General features: G+C 45.8%; 1 protein-coding gene and 1 non-coding gene across 2 annotated transcripts; one reads left to right on the top strand and one right to left on the bottom strand.

The window, feature by feature from the left end:
• Positions 1-3,654: 3,654 nt before the first annotated feature.
• TRNAS-UGA (transfer RNA serine (anticodon UGA)) lies at positions 3,655-3,725 on the top strand. Its single transcript has one exon. It is a non-coding gene; the product is annotated as a tRNA-Ser (tRNA).
• An 11,988-nt stretch (positions 3,726-15,713) lies between these two features.
• Positions 15,714-25,471, bottom strand: CFAP107 (cilia and flagella associated protein 107). Its single transcript, XM_061601444.1, has 4 exons — positions 23,253-25,471; positions 21,149-21,262; positions 20,869-21,046; positions 15,714-15,982 (listed from the first exon to the last, which is right to left on the bottom strand). The coding sequence occupies exons 1-4, from the start codon at positions 23,361-23,363 to the stop codon at positions 15,777-15,779; spliced, it is 609 nt and encodes a 202-aa protein (XP_061457428.1). The 5' UTR covers positions 23,364-25,471; the 3' UTR covers positions 15,714-15,776.
• Between the last annotated feature and the right edge of the window lie 4 nt (positions 25,472-25,475).

Below are 25,475 nucleotides of genomic sequence, written 5' to 3'. Positions count from 1 at the left end.
CAGCAGGATCCCAGCCAGGTCCCTGCGTATGAGCCAATCACTGAAAGGGGAGTGTGTTGGCTATTTAAAAAGAGTCCTTGTCCTTTCATGCTGATTGGAACCAATCAGAGTGAAAGGAGGTGAGTCAGCTGCTGAGAAGACTCTTCTCAGTAGCTAATACACAGCCTTCCCTTTCCTGTTGTTTGGCTTCTAGGGATATCTGTTGTAGTGGAGGATGGAGTTGGAGACAGCGTGGAGAGCAAGGGAGATGAGGGAAAGTGGGAAGTGTGGTGGGGCTACTTGGGGGCATGGTGTGACTATCATGAAGGGACCTTGCACGTCTGAATTTGCCACTACACCACTGAATTCTACTCTGAGCAGGAATAACACACATGCACACCCCAACTCTGGAGCTTCCTACTCTCACCAGGGAGCACCCACGATCATGGGCGCAGTTGAGGGGTGGGAGCAGATGATGATGTGGGCTATGGGAGGTGGTGTGTGTGTGCATGTGTGGTCTCACTGTCAGGCCTGCATCATGGGTTGGAATTATTGAGCATCTGCCACCAGCAGAGGTCACAAACTGGCAGCCACTTGAGGCCCCTGGAGTCCATTGCTGTTGACGACCTTCAGGAATGAGAAGAAGGTACATCAGCTTCCGCTTGCTTTGCTCTCTCTCTCTCTCCACATGGCTCAGCAGACAAGACCCAAAGGGAGAAAGCAAGAAAAGATGTGCCACTTTGGGAGTGGTGTGGACAAGGTTGGTCACCAAGGACAACATCCCTAAGACCACCCCAACTCCAGAATCTGATGTTGGTCTCTATCACCTCTGCTTGCAACAAGAACACTTACCAAAGCTTACACTACAGCTCTTAGAAGCATCCCAAGCTTTGGCCTTAAAGGGTCATGATGCCACCACCTTGTTGAAGCTAAGCAGGGGGAGACCGCCATGTTTGCCGCCTTGGGTTGCATGATGGAAGCAGGAAGGCAGGACTTGAATGGAAGAAAAGAAATAAATAAATACATAAAACCAAACTGTGAAGACACGCGCACACGTTTTTATGAAATGTCAAAGGCAGGAGATCGATGCCACTGTTTACAGAAGAGGGCAATTGAAATATATTTTATTGCAGGATTTCTTTGGTTGCATTGCTGGGTTGTTTTTTTTAAAAAAAAACTGCCACAAGGACACTTTTTTCCCTTTTTTTTGAAAAGAAAATATATTTTCGCAAGGAGAGTGCAATTTAGGAGATGCAAAATGTGTATAGCTTAAAAGAATATTTAGCAAAAGGGAGATTCAGACATCTCACAATTGATGTGAGCCTCCACATATCAGGACTAGAAAGGGGTTCTCGTGCAGTGATTTGTTCAGGAAATCAGCACTGATCCTCCCCGCCCCAAGGCACAGTGGCCGCTCCTTGCCCTCTTTGGAGGCTGATCTATTGTATTTTGTCATTGACCCCCATTCCTTTGATAGAGCCTTTTGTTAATCTCTAAGCAGTGGAAAAGAGAGGCCTGACTTTGCTGAGTGCTGATATCTGCCATGCATGAAAGATTTCTGCAGCCTACTCAGCGGATCTGGCTAGGAATGAGAATATTTCACCCGCTCCATTTAACGAGAGAGAGAGAGAGAGAGTAGCTCAGATTTTTCTGAATCCTTTCATCAACATCATGCTCCTTCAAATGCTTTCTATTTGAAACTCACGTGACAGCCCCAGCCCCACTGCAAACCCCTTCAGTTCTGTCCTGCTGTTCTTCTGATCTTCCTGTATCAGGGATAGGGAACTTCTAACCCACAGGCCAAACTTGGCCCACCAGGCCTCCACACCCATCCACCCTAACCTTATGTCATATGGTGCAGGAAAGGGTGATGCTTCAAAGGAACCACTAGGAGCTTAACATGAGCTCCTACTTGTTAATAATAATAATAATAATAAATTTAATTTCTGTGTCGCCTATCCGGCCAATGGCCACTCTAGGCGACGTACATTTGTTGGAGCAAGACAGGATCTCACTGTCCATCTTCAGGCATTCCATTGAAACCACTCTTAAACTGGAGACCATCTTCATGTTGGCAGCCATTTCAATGGAATCTGTTTCTTCCTCCCAGCGCTGCTCCTTGGACTTCTGAAAACTGGAGGTTCAAAGAGCAGCACAGGGCTGTCTGAAATCCCTTTTGCATGCAAAATACGTTTCCCCCCCCAAACAGCCCCATGCTGCACTTTGAAGTCCTGCCAATTGGGCCTTCAAAGCAGCGTGCCACCAGGTGTCACAGCCCATCTGTCAAATTTGGTCCTGCAGAGGTGGGAGACAAGGCTCTGGCCCACTGCCTAGAAAAGGTTCCCTACCCGTTTCCTCGATATACCTAGCAGTGGCAAAAGTGATTTTGAGATCTCTCTAGAGGTCTCGATGCAACACTACAAATTCAGTATTCCAGCCTCAAGGAGGCTTGGGACTAGTTTTTCCCAGGGCTCCTGATGTCCCTAGTGTGGGCTCAGGTGCCTTGGAGAACTACATTCCCCAGGCTCCCTGGTTGCCTGGGGTATTGCTGTGGCAGCATTCTAGGTCCCAGGGAGAGAGGACTCAGACTGAAGCCTCCAGTGGGACCTTCCTATCAGCACACCTGACTGGTAAGTGGGAAGAGGTGGCGATAGATGGGCAAATCTTGTCAATTTCAGTTTCTCTCCATTTCTCCATTTTCGAGTCTTAGGTTCAGTTCTCCACATTTCCGCATGAAAACTCATTGGCATTTTGCTGCAAATGTATCCTAATATACACTTTTTTTTGCATGCAATCTTATCTAATACGCACATATTTACAAAGCCATTTCCCCTGAGTCAATGCATTTTTCTATTTTATTTCCACAAATATATGCATTTTTTATGGACGATACCCCAGTATATGTATTTGTGTAGATGATATTTTGGCGGTAGAACTGCATTGCAAAATTCAGAGAAGGGCAACTTTCAAAGGCTGGTTGCATTACTATTCACGTTATGCTTTTGGGAAATGCAATTAGACAAATTTGTTTTCAAATGCCGACTGGATTAAATTCCTGCCCCCTCCCTGGTGGGGACTGATGATATTGGGTGGTACCATCCATTTGAGCCTGGCCCTCAAACTTTAGTTTGGCCTCATAAAAGCTCTCCGTTCACGATTACGACCATCAAAACTCAGCACCATCACTACAGAGAACTTAATTGCTGCATGGACAAAAGCAGTGACCTGGCAGATTTGTGTTTTGAACCCACACAGACCACATTCTTAATCTCTGCTGGTCATTGGCCAGACAACCAGATTGTTCAAGTCCAATGACGCATGGAATCAGGAGATGGGGAAGCTTCCCTGGTCTGGCTGCAGATCCTCAGATTAAAATTAAAGTCAGAAGGTGATTGCTTTGCTCAGTGCAATCTCCCTGATGAGCAGCTTTAGTGACCTGATATAATTCGTTGCTTCCCACTGCTGCATCAGACTCAGATATTGGATATATATATTTCAAAAGAACCTTCAAATGGATACGGGTTCAGAGACGTTCACTGTGGCAACTTGCCTAAATTTAGAGGGAGGAGAGGTTGTACCTCCTGCTTCTGACAACCCTTGATAGCTGTGGGCGGCTGGATAAATGACAGAATATATGAGGGCTGATTGGATTTTTCCCCAGTGAATTCCTTGTTTGTTCATAGCTCAGTGGTAAGAGCATCTCCCTTGAATGCAGAAGGTCCCAGGTTCAATCCCTGGCATCTCCAGGTAGGGTCGAGAGAGACCCCTGTCTGAAACCCTGGAAACTGCTGCCAGTCAGTGTCGACCACACTGAGGTAGGTGGACTGATGGTTTGATCTGGAGTAAGACAGCTTCTTATGTTCTTCAGGTTCAATCTCCCTTGCCTTGCACTCCCCCTGAATTCCAGTTTTACTAGGTGAATTTTATAGAATGTATAGAATTATTTGGGGTCTGTTTGTTTCTGGTGAAATCCAAGGTGCTGGCTTTAGCCTTTCAAGCTCTAAACCAGGGTGGGGAACTTGTGGCCCTCTAGATATTGTTTGTTTGTTATCTATAAGATTTCTTACCTGCTCTTCACCATAAGGTCTCAGGGTGGGTTGCAAGAATATAATACGCAACTATAAAAGCAGAGGAACCCATTGTGATAAAAACAAGGAAAACAATGTTGCTGTTATGCGCCTTCAAGTCGACTACAACTTATGGTGACTTAATCAGTGACCTCCAACAGCATCTGTTGTGAACCCCCCTGTTGTAAGTTCAGGTCTGTGGCTTCCTTTCCGGAATCAATCCGTCTCTTGTTTGGCCTTCCTCTTTTTCTACTCCCTTCTGTTTTTCCCAGCATTATTGTCTTTTCTAGTGAATCATGTCTTCTCATGATGTGTCCAAAGTACGATAACCTCAGTTTCATCATTTTAGTTTCTAGTGATAGTTCTGGTTTCATTTGTTCTCACACCAGAAGAGTGTAAATTCAGCAAAAGAGGTGGGCCCCCAGAACAAAACACCTTAATTGTCACAGGCAAAAAGAGGCACATCTTCAGCATAACATGAAAGCGGTACAGTGAAGATGCTAGATGTTTGGCCCTCCAGATGTTGCTGAGTACAACTCCAATTAGCCCCATGAAGCATGACCAGTGGCCAGGGATGATGGCAGCTGCAGATCAACAACATCTGAAGGGCCAAAGCCTCCTTCCACCAGTGTTTGACCCACCTCTGTGGGGATGGAATTCCACAATGTAGAAGCTGTCACAAAGTTGAACTACCAAGAGAGACACCTCTGCAGATCTTAACATCCAAGAAAGTTTGTATGGATGGAGATGGTCTTTCAGATATTTGGGCGGTATCTAAAGAAGTCTTACTCTGAGTAGACCCACTGAAATTCATGAACCTAAGGTACTCATGTTCATTACCTTAAATGAGGTACTAGCATTAGATGCAACTCTTGGGCCTGAAGTCATGTAGGGCTTCAGAAATTAATATTGGTCCTATCATCCCTGACCATTGGCTATGCTATACTCTGGAAACAAGGTGAGGTAATCCAAAGATGTAAAATCCAGGACAAAAATAGATGAAAAGAATTGGGAGGCATTCCTAGTGTGTGTTTGTGTGTTTGTGTGTGTGCATGATGTTCAAGGGGGGGGGAGAGTTGAAAATGCAACTTCATACACACGAACTCACCTAAAGTCAGTATTTGAATCCCAGCCACAGCTCACAATGAATATGGTTGTGTTTTTTTTTTTTTTAAAAAAAGCTTCCATTAGGGATGGAAGGATCTGTCAATTTCAGTTCTCTCAATTTCTCATTTTCCCAGTCTTAAAATTTAATTCTCCACATTTCTGCAGCAATTCCTGATTTTTTTAAACAAAATTCTCATGAAAATTCATTGCAGTGCAAATTTCTCCTAATAAACACATTTTGTATGCAGTTTTGACTCTTGTACATATTTTTGCAAGCGATTTCTCAGAATATAACACATGTTGGTGTGTTATTTTTACAAATATATTTCTTTTTATGCATACTTTCCCCAATACATGCATTTTTGTATATATTCTTTGGTTGGAGAAATGTGTTGCAAAATTTGGATAACTGCAACTTTTGAAGGATAGCTGTGTTTCAGTTATCATATTGTTCTGAAAAATGCAAATTTAATTGATTCAGCTTTAAGTGGGACCTGAATCAAATTTCTGTTCCATCCCTAGTTCCCATACACTTTGTCTAAAGTAAGGGTGCCGAATCTGTGGCCCTTCAAGTGTTGCTGAACTACAAATCCCATCAGCCCAGGCAAGCATGTGATGATGGAAACAGTAGTTGAGCAACATCTGGAGGGCCAAAGGTTCCCCCCAACTGGTCTAAAGGAAGAGTGGAGAATCTGTGGCCATCCATCTGGTGTCCAGATGTTGCTGGACTCCAACTCCCATCAGCCCCAGGCAACATGACCAATAGTCAAGGATGATCTGAGTTGTAGTCTATTGACATCTGAGGGCAATGGGTTCCTCCACCACCTGGTCCGAAGCATATCTCAGACAGTGTTGACTAGACAAGCTTGACAGCACCTCCATGAAGACCTTTCTGGAGAAAGTTCTGGAGTTACATGTCAGGATGATTGTGTCTGTAACATGACCATGCAACCTACTGGGGTTTGGTTACAGAGAAAGGATTATGGGTTTAATTTTGCCAATAAATTAACAAGCAGCTATGCAGAAATGATCTCTGTAGTCAAATTCTATTCCTAACAGGTTAATCTGAGAGATGTTGAGAAACAGCTGCATATTATGTAAGGTCAGTGCAAGATATGTAATGCAGCAAAACATGACCAGGCTTGTAAATCAGTTACATGTCTGCCTCATTCATGTGTAGAGAAAGATTATTTTTTTAAAAATGTAATATATATTTTATTATATGTATTTATTTTATTTCAACTATTTATATACAGTTTGTTGAATTGGCAAAACAAATACAATTATGGGATATACATCAAACCACATTTGTTTTCACTTTCACATTATAGAGCCACTCATCTAGTATTAACAGTTGAAATAGGTCAACAAAGGAACATAATTTTTATAAACCACAATTATGAAATGCAAATTTCATGCTTTGGTATAGGCAACAATCTTTCCGGATTGCCTGCAGTAGCATAAGTGAAAAATTCCCATGAAATGGCATAGAAATATTTCAGGTCTTTACTGTCAAGATTTTCAAATTGTGTGTTCTTTTCTCATATCATATCATAATTATACCATAAACAGAATTGTAAATAATGTAATGTCTTCTGTTTTTAGAGCAATGGAAACTTGAGCAGCCAATAGCCACATTATGAATGAATTCACTAATAGGCAAAAAACCTTGCAGTTTAGTGAAGAAAACTTCACTAACTTTGCAGAGTGTGACTGCATGGTGCACGGACCGTGGAACAGCAGCTCCACTCTCCCAGGTGACACCACCCATGTGCATGTAGCCAGAGTGCGCTCAAATGCACCTGGTTTTGCCACCTTTTGCATCGTTGCATTGCCTGCTATCACCCAAGATGGCACCCCTGCCTCTCCCGCTATGTACCTACCCGGTCGCTGCGCTCGACGTCGAAGGCCCTTCTCCGTGTCCCAACACATAGGGAGGCACGGAGAACGATGACTAGAGCTAGGGCCTTCTCAGTGGTGGCCCCCGCATTATGGAACGCCCTCCCTGACGAGATACGCCTGGCGCCATCTCTGTTATCTTTTCGGCGCCAGGTAAAGACCTACCTCTTTGCCCAGGCATTTTAAAAATTTGAAAAAATTTTAAAACTTGAATTTAAATTTGAAAAATTTTTAATTATGTTTTATTGTGTATTGTATCTACATCCACTTGTATTTTAACCTGTTTTATTATGCTGTACACCGCCCTGGGAGCTTATCGCCATAGGGCGGTTTAAAAATGTAATAAAATAATAATAATCTTGGATGATGGCAGGCATGTGTGCGGATGCGGTGATGCAAGAGGCAGTGCGCCTAGGTGCATTAAAGAATGCATATGCACGCACCAGAGGGGAAGTCAGTCTGGTGCCCAAGGGCCCGTGGAGGTCTGATGCCCCACGCACCTGCCAAGTGGCCAAATTAGGCCTGCTTATCTGATACCTAGCTGCTAACCACCTCCCTAGCGGCGCAGTATGGTATAGGCAAAGAATCCCCCCTCCTGCCAGCCAATCGCAGGAGCTTTCAAAAAAATCCTACTCGGCCCAACCTGAGGTGACCAGCTAGTCTCACACTGCGTACTGGGAAGATGAGACGGGTGCCACACTTCTGGGAGAAGAAGGGGCAAGGCAGAGGGGGCAAGGCCTTAAGCAGCCTGCTGCCATTCTAACTTCACGCTGGCGCACTCGGATAGGGGCACCAGAAATGGCTTCAGGCTGTTCTTCTGCTTCCTGTCACAAATGCATTCCCACCAGGGCCAGATGATGGGGAGTGATGATGTTTTTCAGATGTGTTCAGTGCTTTATCATTTGTTTGCCGTCCTGGGCTCCCTTTGGGAGGAAGGGTGGGATATAAATTAACAACAACAACAAACAACTGGTGACAATGCAGCTCTCACACTGCCACCGCAGGTTTTGTGGTTTAGGCAGCAGCAGGATCAACAGGAATTACCCTTCGCAGAGTCCCAGCCCCTGGCCGAGAATAAGGGCTGGAAGCACTGCCTTTACTCTGATCTGGCTGCATGGTACATGGCTCTCTCTCTGATATGGCTTTATGACAATAATCAGAATTATGGGCCATGGCTCCAGTCCTCTCTGCAAAGGGCTGCCACACTCATTTTCTGTTACTCTGAAGGGAACGTTTGGTTCAAATTGCAAGAGGAAAGATTTAGACTAAATATTAAGAACTTAATGATGAACTGCTTGGTAGTGGAACAGACTACCTCAGAAGGTGGTAGAATCTTCTTCATTAGAGGTTTTTAAGAAGAGCCTAGATGGCCACCAATCTGGGGTGCTGCACCAATGGTTTTAATGTGTCAGCAGGAGTGGGACTTGATGTCCTTTGGGGTTCCTTCCAACTCTAGGAAGTCTTGGAGGAAGGACAGAGAAAATGTCACCAGTCACAACTTGAGATAATGACTTGGCTGTCCATTTGCTACTAGGCCAAGTTCAAGGTTCTGGCCAGGGCTTGGAAAAATTACTTTTTAAAAGTACAATTCCCATCAGCACCAGCCAGCATGGCCACTGGATTGGGCTGATGCGAGTTGTAGTTCAAAAAAGTAACTTTTCCGAGCTCTGGTTCTGGCTTTGATATACAAAGCCCTATACAGCTTGGGACCAGGATACCTGAAAGACCATCTTACCCTTTGTATACCCAGTCGATCACTGCACTCTGCAGGTGAGGTCCTCTTGCAGATACCTTCTTATCAGGAGGTTTATTCCGCACAACATAGGAAGTGGACCTTTAGTGTTGCGGCACCTACCCTTCGGAATTCCCTCCTGTTAAATATTAGATAGGTGCAATCTCTTTTATCTTTTCGGCACCTGCTGAAGACCTTCCTCTTTCAACAAGCCTTTTAAGTGGAGACCTTATCCCAGTCTGCATCTGTGCTGGAATTGCTTTTTAAGATATTTTTAAAGCTTTTTTAAAAAGACGTCTTTAAAGATGTTTTGTTCTAACATGTTGTAAAGTCTTTTGTTTTAAAGATATTTTAAAGTGCTTTTAGTGGTTTTGTTTGCCGTCCTGGGGTACTTCTGGGAGGAAGGGTGGGATATAAATAAATAAATAAAATAAAATAAATATAAATTTCCACTGCCAGTAATTTGACCTTGTTGATTCCCCCACCCATAAAATTACTGATCCCTCTTCCCAATTTTGCATCATCGGAACAGGTTGGCAAAGCTTGGGTGGGGGAAGAACAGCATTTTGTCTTGTGATGCTTTGCAAGATTTTTTTTAATTATTAAAAGGGTGTTTCTAATTCTTCTGAGGTGACATCTTTGCAGTTGAACTGAGCAGCTATTTCTGTGTTTGTTTCCTTCTTAATCTTTTATTATTATTTTTCACACCTTGCAGGCAATGTCAGCTTGGTGGGAAATGTTATTTGGGTTTATTGGCAGCTGTGGCAGAGTTGTGGATGGGGATATAAGAAAGAGCATCACTGAAGCACAGTCTTGTTTGGTTCAAAGTGGAACATCAAATTGCCCCCAGCAACTTGCTGATTCAGGTTGTGCACATGCTGTTTGGGAGAGGTGGCTCTGTGACACTTCTCCTATAAATAAAAATTGTCGAGTCTGCCTGCGTGAAGTATCCAGATCCCAGAAAAAGAAGCTTGTTAATGAGTGTAAAAGGTACACGGTGCTGCTTCAAGGACATGGCTGCTACATCTTCTGGCTGTGCTTGTGTTAACAGCTGGTTGCAGGCCAAAGTTCAAATGGTGCAGCTTCTCACTAACATGGCATCACGATGATAGGGAAAGCTGCACTGTAGGGATAGAAAAAGCAATTATTTATTAAGGCTGTGCGCACACCCCCTAACCTTGATCCAGGGGCCCAAATCACCACCAACCCGGAACCGGCCGTACGTCAATTCAGTGCACGGGGCTAATGTTTAATTAGAGGTTTTCACCCCTGTTCCAATGTGCAGCCTTTACTGCACAGCTTTCATAGCAGGATGTCCACAGGGGTGTCCATGCATTACATTCAATGAGTGTACAACCTGTGCATCTGCGTAGAATCATAGAATCATAGAATAGTAGAGTTGGAAGGGGCCTATAAGGCCATCAAGTCCAACCCCCTGCTCAAGTAGCTGAGCTGGACACCTGCACAGTCCTTCCGATGTAGTATTTAATGACTGTGCACTCTGGATACACAATAACTGAGCTGTACAAATCGACAGGGGCGCACTCTTTCATGCAAACATTTGTGCGTGAGTGGAGGCAGCTTACACTTGTGTCCAGTGCAACGTGCGGACAACATTAAAGCAAGGCAGCCAGACAGACAAAGGTATTCAGTATAGTCAGCTGGTTCAGTTGGCCTTCTTGCCCTTTTTGCCCCTGGGCAGGCCTTCTTGTGACTTTAACTTCTGCATTATGCATTTCAGTTTGGAGGAAGTGAACTGTACCTATAAGACTTCTACCTGCTAGGATTTACAGCACCTCTGCCAGGGAGTATTCTGCACCTTGGCTGCTGCACACATTTGTACTATTGTAGCTCAGTGGCAGAGCATCTGCTTTGCAGGCAGAAAGTCCCAGGTTCAGCCCTGAACATCCCCAGTAGGGCTGGGACAGACTCCCTGCCTGAAACTCTGGAGAGCTGCTGCCGGTCAGTGTAGACAGGGCTGAGCTAGATGGACCAATGGGTCTGACTCAGGCAGCTTCCTATGTTCCAAATGAACACGGTAGTAAGGTCACTTGGTTGCCAGTCTTTGTGCCTTTTCGCAGTAGCTTTATCTGCCAGTGTTAGCCAAATGATAAGGCTTATCTGCATACTGTGGAAAAACTTTGGAGATCAATTGGCTCTTAAAGGTAGAGGCCAAGTAATTTCCTTCCCCTCCCCTCTCCATGTTTGGCAACCCTAATCCAAAGTTTGTGTCCTCATTTTCTAAGGAATAAAAGCAAGAGCTGCTGGCTCAGGCTTTGTGTACGTAGCCTGTATCATGCACAGTGTTGAAGCCAAGGACATACAAAGGTCGGGATCAACCAAGGGCGCATCAAGGTTTGTTTGCAAGCTGCACTGAGCCTGGGAGAGACAGGCATGTGATGACTTTAGCTCACCTTGAATGCATTCATTTTACATCACGGTGCCCTACTTTTAGAAAGGACAGCCTCTGTTTGAAGGGCTGTCCACTCTGACTCCAGTTTAAAGATGCAGGGCCAGCACTGAAGGGCGGCCAGGTCGGGTCCTGGCCAAGGGCCCCTGGGGCTACAGGGGGGAGGAGTAGCACTCCCCTTGTGTGATCCGTGGCAGAGTCCTGCTGCGGATTACAGGGTGAGAGCTTCCCAGCCACCCCCCCATTTGCTGACTCCACCTACCTGTCTCTCCTGCCTTTTGAGGGTGCGCGGGATGTGCGGGATGTGCATGCAGGGCTGCCATATACGAAGATGGCGGCCAGGTTTTCCCTAAGGTGCTGATGCCCCTGCTACCATCTTGGTTGATGGCAGGGATGCGCACACATAGCACACATGCATGCCATCAACCAAGATGGCAGCAGAGGCTTCAGCCCCTTAGGGAAACCTTGACCACCATCTTGGTTAATGGCAGCCCAGCGTACACAGCCACAAAAGACAGGAGAGACAGGTAGGTGGGGAGCACCTGCATGTGTGCATCTGTGCGTGTGCACGTGTGCCGGGGCCCAGGGCAAGCTGGTGCCCAAGGGCCCCGGCATGCCTGGCGCCGGTCCTGTAAAGATGTATTTTTGTATTTAAAAACCGAAGTAAAAGCCTTGCTGGATCAGGCCAGGGGCCCATCTAGTCCAGCATCCTGTTCTCACAGTGGTCAATCAGATGCCCAAATGGGAAGCCCTCAAGCAGGACTTGAGCGCAAGAACACTCTCCCCTCCTGCCGTTTCCAGCGACTGGCTTTCATTTATTTAAATATATACCAATCGCACTTTTATATATATACATATAAAAGGTGGTATATGACTATAAGAACACAATACTACAAAAAACATGAATTGAGGCTGGTTTGTAAAAAAATAACATTCCAGAGGCCTGTCTGAACAGTACGGAGCTGAAAGCACATCAAACAGAAAATAGGAATTATTGGCGTTTGGTATATATAGCAACAGAGTGCAGATAACGAATTGTCTGGTAAAGCTGATGATTGAAAGTATGAAGAAACTTGAGGTTTATTATTCCTGGGAAATAAAACCATTCTGCAGACACACATGTGGCCATTATGGAGCCATGAGGCTACCACTCCCACACCCTATCTCCAACTAGCTAGAAAAAAAGAGGAAGGAAGTAAAGGCAGAGAAAAACCAGCTGCATATCAACGTGGCTATTTTAAAGAAGGAATCATCAAGACAATAATTGTGTCCATCACCTCCACTGGTTCAGTTTACTTCTCACAATCGTTGGTGCGTCACTTCCAACAGGGATGACTCTGGCCAGGCTTCTATTGGCAAGGAGTTCCGCAGGTCAGGGCCTACCGCACTAAAGGCTCAATCCTTTGTAAAGGCTGACCAATCCTCAGGGGTACTTGGGGGCGCACCAAAAGTGCCCCATCAGAAGATCTCAGTGATCAAAGAGCCAGACAATCCTTAAGGCACAATGGGCCTAGGTTGTTTAGGGCTTTGTGAATTAGCACAACAACCTTGAGCCTGTCCCTGCAGATAACAAGCAAAGGTATTGCATTGGTCCATAAGAAGTAAAAAACCCACCAAACTATATTAGGTCAACCAAAATAATGAAAGAGAAAGAACCCTAAGAAGGAAGAGCAGGAAACTTCTTGAAGGTCCTCACCACCAGTTAGAACCTGGACAGCAGATTGTGCATCAGAAGGTAGGTTCTTGTCCAGATTTTCCATGCACAAGAGTGAGTGGGATGGCTGTGTCCTAATTTATATTCCTCTGCTTGAAGGCGTGCTTCGGTTGAAGAGCTATTTGGTTCAAGTCTGGTTTAGAGGAAGGGGGAGCGAAAGGAACTGTGAAGCTATCTACCAATTATTGTGTTTATATACTTACGTTCAGTTTAGATACTCACTTAATCCATTTACAAAATCAGAAAATTTACAAATGATTAAGACTGATCCTTTTAGGCATCATAAATGTAAATATACAGCCTTCAAGTCAATTCCGACTTATGGAGACCCTATGAATAAGGTTTTCATGAGGCTGAGAGGTAGTCACTGGCCCAAGGACACCCAGTGAGCTTCATGAGTATGAATCATAGTACCTCAGAAAATGTCCCAAAGCCTTATAAAAGGTAAACTCTTAAATATATGATCATAAAATCCATACATCTATTGGGGAACAGCTGCAGCACTGGGAGACTGGAGACCTGCCCTCCGAGTGAGTACCTGAGCATCTGGGGGCTGGCTGGCTGGCTTGCTCCTTCGGGTTTCCATCTCTCAAGACAGCTGAGGTCCCTGGTAAATGCTTGACTGACCCTGACTCCAGAGAGAGGCTGCAGTCAACCTTGCAGCCTCTTGCATAAGCTCCTGGCTGGATTGGGGGGGTGCATAAAAGCCCAACTGCCCTTGGGCGGTAGATCTGCTGCCAGTGGGGTTGGCACTGAAAGGGGTTGTCACTTGGGGAGTCCTGAGGATGAGGATGCTACCCCCTTCTATTGTTTTTTCTAACCAATCTAGAGGCGATTGGTAGTGGGGAGGGAATACAGCACATGTGTAGTTCCTGCACAAGGTGAGAGCCTGTGCAGTGAACTGAATGATAGGAGAAAGTCGCCAGATGCCTTCAGAGTGAGAGTCTGCAACTAGCAGAAGGCTGGCACTCCCTGGTCATGAGATGGGGTGGAGGTAGATGTGCCCTGTGTAAAAGCTATTGAGTTGGTCTGACTGTGCCCAGTTCTCTCAGAGGTCTACTGGGATAACTGGTTCAGGGTAGGTTTTGTTGGTGGGCTTTTGCTGTGCCCATATCAGGCGTTTAAAATGAGCCTTAGTAAGGAGGGGCATCCCAATCTCAGTGATCGTAGGTAGAGAGGAAGGTACAGCCATGGGATGGTGGTGAGCTGCCATAGAAGATGACGGCAAGGCTATCTACATGTTGTTCCTCCCTCCCACTCCTCTCATGGATGGGTTCCTCGTTGCTCATTTGCTGTGCCCACTGGCCTGTGTGTGCTGTTGTTCAACACCAGATCGGTACACAATAAGACCACACTCATCCATATTTCGGTCATGGATGAAGGTGCCAATTTGGTGTGCATTACCTGGGTGGGTGAGCTGGCTCACCAGCACAGGCTGCAGGGATGGGGGGAAGGAGTTGCTGTGGTCTACAGAACTTCCACCTCCATCACCAGGAAACCACTGTCTTGCAGCTGGCTGTGAGGGCCTGCACCTGGTGTCAGGTCAAGGAGACAGTAAGCTAGGATTGCTGCCCGGCAGCTTCACTGACCACGCTGGCGGAGGCCGTCTCAGCTGTGGCGTTGGAGGAGCCCAGAACGATAGTCCTGGGTGATTCCAATGTCCACGCTGAGGCTGCCTCTAGTGTTCCAGCTTGGGACTTCATGGCCTCCATGATGACCATGGGGCTGTCTCCTGCTGCAAATCCATGCTCTGATTCAACAGACATCCCTCAGAGCCAATCGGCATGAAAGGGGACGCTGTGTGTTAGCTTCTGAGAAGAGTTTTCTCAGTGGCTGACTCAGATCTTTTCACGCTCATTGGCTCCAATCAGCATGAAACGTCAAGGACATTTTTCAGTGGTTAACACACTCCCCTTACATGCTATTTGGCTCATACACAGGGACCTGGCTGGGACCCTGCTACCAAAGAAATAAGAGGTCTACAATCCCCCTCCCTGCAACAAGAAACAACTACATCCCTGTCAACAGATGAAATACAGTCTAGACACCATGGGTTAGATCCAGTGCTAGTCCTACTCGGAGGACTAGACCCATTGACATTAATGAACCTAATGTAGCCATGTCCATTCATTTCCATGGGTCTACTCTGAATAGGACTAGCGTTTCTTTCATCACACATACTCTTCATTTTAATCCTGTTTTTCCCCTTTATACCCTTGATAAAGGTGAATAGGATTGTTATACCCACAAAGGGGATAGATTGATCCTTGTTATGAAAACAGAGCCATTAAAAGCCTGTGCATCAGAGGCGTTGCTAGCTACTTAAAAGGGATCAGGCTCATGACACAAATTTACATACAATTTGCATGTGCAAAAAAATTAAAAGGAAAGGAACAAGAGATCTGGGGCCTGTTGAGAACAACCCAGAGATTGGGACCCCTGGATCAACCCCACTAACAATGCCCATGCCCCTATATTCGACTCTGACATGTTGGCAGGTTGCTTTGCATTTAGTACCTCAAATGTGTGACAGCCCAGGGATTTACACATTTTGTTGAACACAGACGCTTATCTTTCTGATTGGCAAAAGCCTCCCTCTTTGTTTTTATAAAGCATTTTCTCTGCAGCCATGAGAACTAGAATCTTACTGCCATATTTTTTTTAAAAAATGAGGGGAGAGGGAGTAAAAGAAAGCTAATGCAATCACCATAGGCACCTTTGGCTAGACCCCTTGAATACAAATGACCTCCCACCAAACCTTTTCAATTGGACACAAAGCCCTCAAGGCAATGAATGGACACGCTTGGTTGGATGAAGAGGCTGTATATAATCCACTGTTGTGTGGAAACATGGATGGTCTGCAGCCTTTCACAGAGGCGGGTCAGAACTTCTTGGCAGCCACTGTGGACGGCTGGCTTCAAGGACGTGAGTGGTGATAGGCCGTTGGCGGACGCCATAGGCTGAACTGGGCGGCTTGGTGTAGGAGATGGTGTAGATGCTGTTCAGCACCCCAGGCTCTCGATGGGTCCATTTCTTCACAAGGTGCTCAAAAAGCCCGTAGTTGGTCGGTGGTTCTGAAATGAGGAATTCAGTTGGAAAGCCATGAGATGAAGTGTATAAATAGCAAAGCTGAGAGTTCAGCTTGTGCAGCATCAGGAAGCTCAATGCGTATCCGCCACTGCAGCAGAGGAGTTTCTTGTGCAATGGGGAGAGGGACCTTTTTTGAGCCTGTCGCGACCCCTGAATCCATCGAGTCAGAGGCTGCAGGGGCGCCCAATGGGGAGCCGGGTCAGAATGAAACTGAATGCTGGAAGAGGAAACATTTCTTCACTTAGCACATGGTTAAACTATGGAATTTGGTACCCCAAGAAATAGTCATGGCCCCCAACTTGAACAGCTTTAAAAGGGCATTAGACAACTTTGTAGAGGGTATGACTATCAATGGCTGCTGGCCATGACGGCTGCACGCTACCAATTGCTGGGGAACCTGAGAGGGGGAGAGCCATGCACTTATGTCCTGCTTGTGGGCTTCCCCTCAGCCCCTGTGGCAAACAGGATGCTGGACTAGATGGGCCCTTGGTCTGACTCCAAAAAGAGCAGCTTTACATGGTTCAGAGGAGGGCAACAAGGATGATCAGGGGACTGGAAACAAAGCCCTATGAGGAGAGACTGAAAGAAATGGGCATGTTTAGCCTGGAGAAGACTGAGGGGAGATATGATAGCACTCTTCAAGGACATGAAAGGTTGTCACACAGAGGAGGGCCGGGATCTCTTCTCGATAGTCCCAGAGTACAGGACACGGAATAACGGGCTCAAGTTGCAGGAAGCCAGATTTCGACTGGACATCAGGAAAAACTTCCTAACTGTTAGAGCCACATGACAATGGAACCAATGACCTAGAGAGGTAGTGGGCTCTCCGACACTGGAGGCATTCAAGAGGCAGCTGGACAGCCATCTGTCGGGAATGCTTTGATTTGGATTCCTGCACTGAGCAGGGGGTTGGACTCGATGGCCTTGTAGGCCCCTTCCAACTCTTCTGTCATTCTATGATTCTATGTTCATGAGGAGCATGCCCAGCTTAGTGTTCATGGATGCCCATGTGCCTTCAGAGGCCTTCTCTGATACCTTTAGTATCCCGGTCATGATTCCTGAATCTAGCAGTGATCGGGGCATGGAGTGGGAGGCTTCAAGTGCGCCAAATGTGGAGCCGGGTCAGATTCAGGGCTCAGAGCTGACCGATGAAGATAAGGAGACCATTGTGCCTGAGGCTGCTGAGCAGAAGCGCACAGAGGAACCACTCAAGACAACCAGGGACTGCAGGACAGAGCTTGGACCCTCACCAACTCTTTCCCCTGGGCCTGAGGGACCAGATGCCTCTCACTGCACATCACCAGTCCAGCAGTGCAGGAAGCGCACCAGGAGGGGGGCTGTGGAGCAGAGGAGGAGTGCCCACCTTCAGGCCAGTGGCCCTTTAAGACTCCGGAGTTGTCTACAAGGGGGTGGAGCCTGGAGGAGGCAGTCTGGAGATGGAGGCTCAAAAGGCCCCAGTCTGCTCTTGACCTTTGTTGGAGCAAGTTGCTCACTTGGACCTGTCTGTGGTCCAGCCACGTTTGACTAGCCTTGCTGCTTTCTGTGTGGGATCTGGCCCTGGAGCTGAACATGGCACAGCCCGAAGGCTGCATTCTCTTCTGAATCAACTTTCCGAGGGCCACATGTCAGTGGTGGGCGGGGCCAAAGGAAAAAGTGGACACAGCAACAGAAGTTAACTATACCTTTGTATTCCAGGCTAGTTTCTACACATAGTGATACTTTCTATCCTCTATCCACATAAGCAAGAAGCATTTGAAGGACATGTTCCAACCAGGTGAAAACCATTCATGGAGGCTGCAGAGCAAGACAGGCAAGGGATGCAGTTTGGGGCAAGGGGGTGTGGCTAGGGAGGAGGTGTGACCTGGAAAGAGTCACATTTGGCTGGAACAGGTTCAGAGGAGGGCAACGAGGATGATTGGGGACTAGAAACCAAGCCCTATGAGGAGAGACTGAAAGAACTGGGCATGTTTAGCCTGGAGAAGAGAAGACTGAGGGGAGATATGATAGCCCTCTTCAAGTACATGAAAGGTTGTCGCACAGAGGAGGGCCGGGATCTCTTCTCGATCATCCCAGAGTGCAGGACATGGAATAATGGGCTCATGTTGCAGGAAGCCAGATTTCGACTGGACATCAGGAAAACCTTCCTAACTGTTAGAGCCATACGACAATGGACCCAATTCCCTAGAGAGGTAGTGGGCTCTCCGACACTGGAGGCATTCAAGAGGCAGCCAGACAGCCTTCTGTCAGGAATGCTTTGATTTGGATTCCTGCACTGAGCAGGGGTTGGACTTGATGGCCTTATAGGCCCCTTCCAACTCTACTATTCTATGATTCTATGGCTCTCTGGCCTGAGGTTCTCTACCTCTCGTCTAATGTTTGGAGGTAGTTATTTGAAGGCCTGTATGCTATCAACATGCTTACACATTAAGATCCAGAGACGCTTGTCATTTGCCCAATACTATGCTCAATGAAACTGGTAGGTTTGAGGGATGACACAGGGATGGATGAGAAATTCCATTCAATTCTCATTTCAAGCCAAATCTGTCACTTTCTGTAACAATATGAGCCATCCTTCAGAATTCACACTTCTCTGACTTTTGCAATGCAGTTCGCCAACCAACCAATGTCTACAAAAATGCATAGGTTGGGGGAAAGTGTACGTAAAAAGGAATGTATGAGGGAACTTAACATACAAAAATGCATTATATGACAAGAAATTGTTTGCAAAGATGTGTACATTAGCCCAAACTACAAAAATGCTCTTATTAGGAGAAATTTACACTAAAACGCTAGAGAATTGTCATGAGGATTTTTTTTTTAAATTGCAAGTTGCTGCAGAAATGTGGAGAACTGAATTTTAAATTGGAAAAATGAGAGAACGGAAAGTGACAGCTCCTTCCATTCCTAGATGACACTATCCTGGTTGTGACCCTACAGTTACTTGGGCTGATGGCCTTGTGAAAACGTGTGTGTTTGATTTATTTCTAGGCTTGGCCCCTGAGGTCAGGTAAAATACTGCAAGCAACTTTGATGGGACTGGGCATATAATTTCATCCATATTATTTTTTTCTGAAGTGTTTTACTGAAGCATGCATGTGCTCCTGTTCATGGGTGAAGCATCAAGACGCCCACAGAATGCCCCAGGCTCACAGTGCCATAAAGCCTGCATGGACACACTCTCTGCATGGAGAAGGAGTGAGGGGGAAGGTCACTGCCTTTTCCTTCCCCTGGCCTGGCCCTCATGTCCTCTCCACCAGTGGGGATGGGATATAGGCTGAAACTATGCCTCCACCCTCAAATGCCCCACCTAGAAATCTGGCTGCCCCACCTAACAAGGAAGGCTGGCTACAAGCCTGCCCTATATGTGCCCACTTGACCACTTCTGTCTGTGGAACTGGTGCTTTTACAAGTTCTGGTTACTGTCTGTTCCACATTTGCAAGGAGCTTATCATGCTGTGTAGCAAGACCTATTCTCTGGAACTCCCTGCCTATTGACATTAGGCAGGTGCCTTCATTGTACAGTTCTTCTGCTAAAAATGGTTTTATTTAGGCAAGCCTACCCACACCTGTAATTAATTTCATTATGTATATTTGTTTTTAAAAACTATTGATTTTATCCATATTTTAATAATTTTACTATGTCTACTTTTTTTTCAAAGTCTGGATTTGGGTTTTTTGCAATTTTTATAAGAATGCATTACACTATTTTATGTAAAACTGCTTAGTAGTTTTTTTCTTTTTTAATTAAGCAGTATCAATAATCAATCATTTATTATGGTCAAAGACCAGCACTATAAAATATTAAAACAATAAAACATAGATTAACATCAATTAAGCAGTATATAAATCTTGCCAAATTTATAATCTGGACAGAAATTTGAGTGAGGAGAATTTTGGAAGAGTTGTGATAGACAGGAAAAAATCAGCATACGCAGATGATTCTCACACCATGATGATGGTGACGAAATCATACTGCCACATTTAAAAAAATAAAATTCAAAGGATTTTGTCGAGGGATGACATGGGCAATCCTAACAGAGTGGACAAGGGAGGGGAAACATCTGTAGCCCTCCAGATGTTGCTGGGCTTCAACGCCATCGTTCCTGACCATTGGGTGGGCTGGATGAGGCTGATAGGAGTTTGGAGTCCAACATCTGGAGGGCCACAGGTTTCCTAGCTACATGATCCTTTTTAATTCAGAGATGGGGAAGCTGTGGGCCTCCAGATGTTGCTGAACTACAACCCACATCACCCCTGACCATTGGTCATGATCATAGTTGTAGCCCATCAACATCTGGAGGACCAGAGGTTTCCCACGGGATCCCCATGGAGTAGATATTCATGATGAGGATACTGCTACTGTCCAACCTTCCAGATTGCCTTGTCTTTGTTGGAAGTGGGGCAAGAGCAACTCCTGTTTGGGTTCTTTTGTTTGTATTGCAAAAGGAAGATAGAGTGAGGGTCCTCCAGCTGGCTAGGCTTGCCTGCCTTGACCTGTGCTCTTCTCTACCGGACTTCCTTCCATTGTAAACTGATATGCTCAGGGAAGCTGACCTGCCCCTCCTTCCTTTGTCTTCTTCTACCATCCAAGGAGAGAGGAGACATCTCTGTCTTTGCTCTCTCTCCAGAGCTGTGAGGGCAAGACCCAAGTCTGGGCATGGCACCTCCAACTTAGAAAAAACTAGGTATGCCTTTCCTTTCTACTATGCATTTCTATAAATAAAGTAGCTTTTGCTTATTTTACTAAGCCTTAAGTCTTATCTTGCTAAGCTGCTTCTTAGGTAAATGCACACACAGGCCCACACATAGCCTCTGAGTTACTCTGCATATGCATAACAGTCTTTTCTATTTCTGACATGCTTGGACATACCAGCGAGTGGGTAGTCTGTCTTCTCTGGGATCCAAGCCATTTTGTGTCCATTCCATCTGCGAAGTGGAGGCAGCAAAGGGTTGTAGCCGCGTCTATTATATTGGTCATCATATTGTGTTACTAAGTTTCGGTGTTTCGGTTCATCATGATGGGTCAATGTATACTTCTTTGGCAGACCCTAAAGTACAACAGGGTGACTTTTAGCAAAAAGATTCAGTCTATTTTGGGACCCTTGGAATCCCAGACTTAGATCTGTTGACCCGCTTCCTCCATTACTTACATCCAGTTGCTTCATCATTCTTCTCATCACCGTTCGGTCCGGTATCTCAGTTGGAAAACGAATGTAGTCTCGTCCATAGGTGCTTTTGCCGGTTCCCTCATGATCTCTGATAAACTATGTCAGTGCAAGCAAATGCCAGTCACTCTTTCTGGAAGCATACACGGGTTATCCATCCACTCACCTAGGAGTTTTGAAGCAAACTCCTGGCCCTTTCAAACTTCACAGCAGTGGTGAGGAACCTACGGCTGTCCAGATACTATTGGACTTCAGTTCCCATCAGCCCTAGGCAACATGGCTAATAGTGAGGGACGATGGGAGCTGTAATCCACCAACATCTGGAAGGCCACAAGTTCCTCATCTCTCCTCCATAACATAGTTCCTCTTTTGCATTCTGGAGGAACCAGGGGACCTTTACTAAGAGCTCAGAAGAGCTGTGCTGGATCAGACCAAAGACCCATGTCATCCATGATCCTGTTCCTGCAGTGACCAACCAGATGCCCCAATGGAAAGTCCATGAACAGGACATGAGTGTCAACGGGACTCTTCCCACTAGTGCTCCCTAGCAACTGGCATTCAGAGATATCCTTCCTCGGACCTTGGAGATAATATATAGCCGTCATGGCTGGTAGCCATTGATAGCTTTATCCTCCAGCAGTTATTTATTTATTTATTTATTTATTTATTTATTTATTTATTTATTTCAATTTCTATACCGCCCTTAGCCAATGGCTCTCTGGGCGGTTCACAGCAAGGAATAAAATACAATACAGTAAAAATCAGATAAAATCCCTAAAACAGACAACTTAAGCATTTAACAACATGAAATAAAGTAACTAACATAACACAATTAAAATGCCTGGGAGAATAAAAAGGTTTTTACCTGGCGCCGAAAAGATAGAAGAGTAGGCGCCAGGCGCACCTCATCAGGCAGACTATTCCATAATTCGGGGGCCACTACTGAAAAGGCCCTAGATCTAGTAACAGCCCTCCGAGCTTCCGCATGGGACGGGACTTGGAGGAGTTTGTCTCACCCTTTACTATAGCCATCCAAGCTGGTGGTCATCACTACATCTGGGCATGAATCCCACAGTTTAACTGTTCACTGTGTGAAGAAGTCTTTCTTTTTGTCTGCCCTGAATCTTCGTTGGATGTCCCTGACTTCTGGTATTTTGAAAGAGGGAGAAAAGCTTTTCTTTATCCACTCTCTCCACATGATGCACAATCTTATACACCTCCATCGTGTTGGCTCCTCAGCTAAAAGCCCCATTCTCAGAGGATCTCCCCGTGAAAACCTCAAAACAAAAAAATAGCAACAAAATCTTGCAAAAACACAGCAATAACATGATGCGATAAAATCTGGCTTTCAAAATACACAGAGATGTAAAGTGACTGGGATTTTTGTAAGGGTCTTCACATGATACCAACAAACCATCATTGGCAGGCTGGGGAGAAAACTCTTAAGATCAGAACTCTCAGAAGACCCTGTTTGATAGTAATCCCCATCTCACCCCCAACAGAAGGGCCCTGAGACAAGTAAGTTGCTTTTTACTGACTCAGGCCATTGATCCATATAGTTTAACGTTTCTACACTGACTGGAAGTGGCTATCCAGGTTTTGAGATGGGGGACATTCCCAGTCCTACCTGGAGATGCCATTGGGGATTAAACCTGGGACCTTTTCCATGCAAAGCATTACCACTGAGCTATAGCTGGGCTCCTAATGAACACAAGAAGCTGATTTATATTGAGTCTACCATTGGTCCATCTAGTTCAGTACTGTGTACATTAACTGGCAGGAACTCTCTTGGGGCATCAGACTGAGTTATCTCCCAGCTTTAACTGGAGAAACCAGGGTTTCAACCTGCAACCTTGCTGAAAAGCAGGGGCTTTCTCGCTGAGCTGCAGTGCCTGGTTCCCAGTCCGTATAGAGCTTTATAGGAATGCAAGCCCTTTGATCTGTGCTTGGAAATGGACCGGGAGCCACTGTTACTGTTTTGAAACCGAAGTAACATGTTCCTTTATTTTGTCACTTGGTCGATACGTTCTTCAAAGCTTTTGTCCACCCCACCCATCCCTGGGCCTTTTCTTTTCCTTCCCAAACTTACCTTTTTTCTTTCTTCCAGCCAGTTTCCAATAAGTACATTAGTAGAATATTTGGGTTCTACCCTCCAGCTGGGAAGATACCATTCCTGCGCATCCCTACACGGAGTAATCATGGTTTTGTTTGCATGCTTTGGCAAAGAGCAAACTCAGAAAAGGTCCTCCTAGACTTCCATCGCTGTGTGTGCAGAGCAGGACATTTAACCTCTGACACTCCTTATTCTCGGGTTCCCTATTGTTGACCATCCCCATGGTAACACTCTAGGCAACAAGGGATTCTACCGTGGTGAAATCTGCTACTATTCCACCAAAGTCAATGAAACTCATGTTTGTGCATAGACACAGGGTAAGGGGATGCTTGCAGCTTCTTGAAGAGTGGGGTAGAGTTTTGTAGAATCATAGAATAGTCGAGATGGAAGGGGCCTATAAGGCCATCAAGTCCAACCCCCTGCTTAGTGCAGGTATCCAAGTTAAAGCATACCCAACAGGTGGCTGTCCAGATGCCTCTTTAATGTCTAATTATGACAGGGATGGGTGAAACTTTGGCCCTCCAAGTGTTGCTGGGCTACAGCTCCCATAACCCTGACCATTAGCCATACTGGTTTATAGTCCAACAGTATCTGGAGGTCCACATGTTCCCTGTCCATGTGTAACTGCATGAGTAGACAGTGTGTTGGCCTCCAGATATTGTTGGACTTCAATTCCCATTATTCCATGCCGATTGGGATAGATGCAAGTTGGAGTCCAATGACATATATAGGGTCAAAGGATCCCCATCCATGTTTTACTGCAGGGGTAGCCAACATGGTTCCTTCCAAATGTCCTTGGACGACAACTCCTATATGCATTTATCATTGGCCATGCTGGCTGGGATTGATGGGAGTTGTCGTCCAACAACACCCAGAGGGTCACAGGTGCTCCATCGGTGCAGGGCTACTCAAAATGATGTCCTCCAGATGTTGTTAAGCTACAACTCCCATCATCCCTGATTGTTAGCTACATTGGTTGGAGCTGATCGGAGTTGGAATCTAACAGCATCTAGGGAACTACAGGTTACCCACTACTGGATTGCAATCTGCTATGAAGAAGTCTGGGTTTGGACAGAAAATGGTTAATGGGACCAGAACAGGTGCTGGATGGCACAATCCTGTGCACGCTCACTCAGAAACAATTCCCACTGAGTTCAAGAGGACTTACTCCCAGTAAGTAAGGATTGCAGCATAAGGTTCCTTAACAGCCAGTATCAACCACAAAGAGTTAGTAAGCTAATTGACACATATGTGCTCAAAGTCCCTTGACTCTGTTCAGTCCACAAGTGATAGCACTGCAATTATTGAGGTATTATTAATTCAGTGGGTTCATTTTGCCACCACAACCTTTGAGATATCGCCATTTCTGATTTCTAATATCACTACCTCTCTGGTCAGCTGTCAAGGAATAGCTAGGAAATCTTCCAATGGCAGGCTCCGACAGGACCTGGTGATAGCCAGCGCCATCCCTAACAGCATAGTGCCCCAGAGCGAGGCTGTGTTGCTCTGTAAGGAAGCCCAAATGGTTGCAATGGCCAGGAGCTCGCGCACACGCTTATGCGAACTGCAACCCTATCTAGAGAGGACTACACTACATTTTGTAAGTCACGTTGGCTTGCTTTTGTGAGGAAAGTGACAACAGCAACAATGAATGGGAGGCTGCCTTCGAAGTTGGTTCAAAAGCTTCAGTAGATACAAAATGTCTCTACCCAGTTGTTGTAAGATTGCACTCCTGTTGTGTCAGCTGCAGTGATGGCCTGCGTGTTGCCAAATCCAAATCCAAAGGATGCTAATGACCTTTAAGCATGTGCATGGGTTGGAACTGGTTTGCTTGAAGGATCCCCTGTACCCATAGCCACCTGCCCCATACCTTGAGACTTATGTTGGAGGGCTTGCTCAGGTGCCTCCCTGTGAAGGTGATTAAGCTGATGGGCACCCACAATAGAGTTTTCTTGGTGTTGGCTCCCCAGTTGTGGAGCTCTTTCCCACCAGATGTTTGGCAGACCTTGTCCCTTGCAACATTTAAGAGGATTTTGAAGAGTTACCTCTTCTCAGTGGCCTTTACAGCAGGTAATGCATATTGAGGATTTTGGGCGGGCCTCTCAGATTTTAATGTTGCTTTGCTGGCTTTATCCTGAAGGGTTAATTGCAGAATGATTTTGTAAAATCTTTCTACATTTGTAATGTTAGATACAGTTG

The sequence above is a fragment of the Rhineura floridana genome, chromosome 18 (genome assembly GCF_030035675.1).
Source record: "Rhineura floridana isolate rRhiFlo1 chromosome 18, rRhiFlo1.hap2, whole genome shotgun sequence".
NCBI classification, from domain to species: domain Eukaryota; kingdom Metazoa; phylum Chordata; class Lepidosauria; order Squamata; family Rhineuridae; genus Rhineura; species Rhineura floridana.
This window is presented reverse-complemented; position numbering and strand designations above follow the sequence as displayed.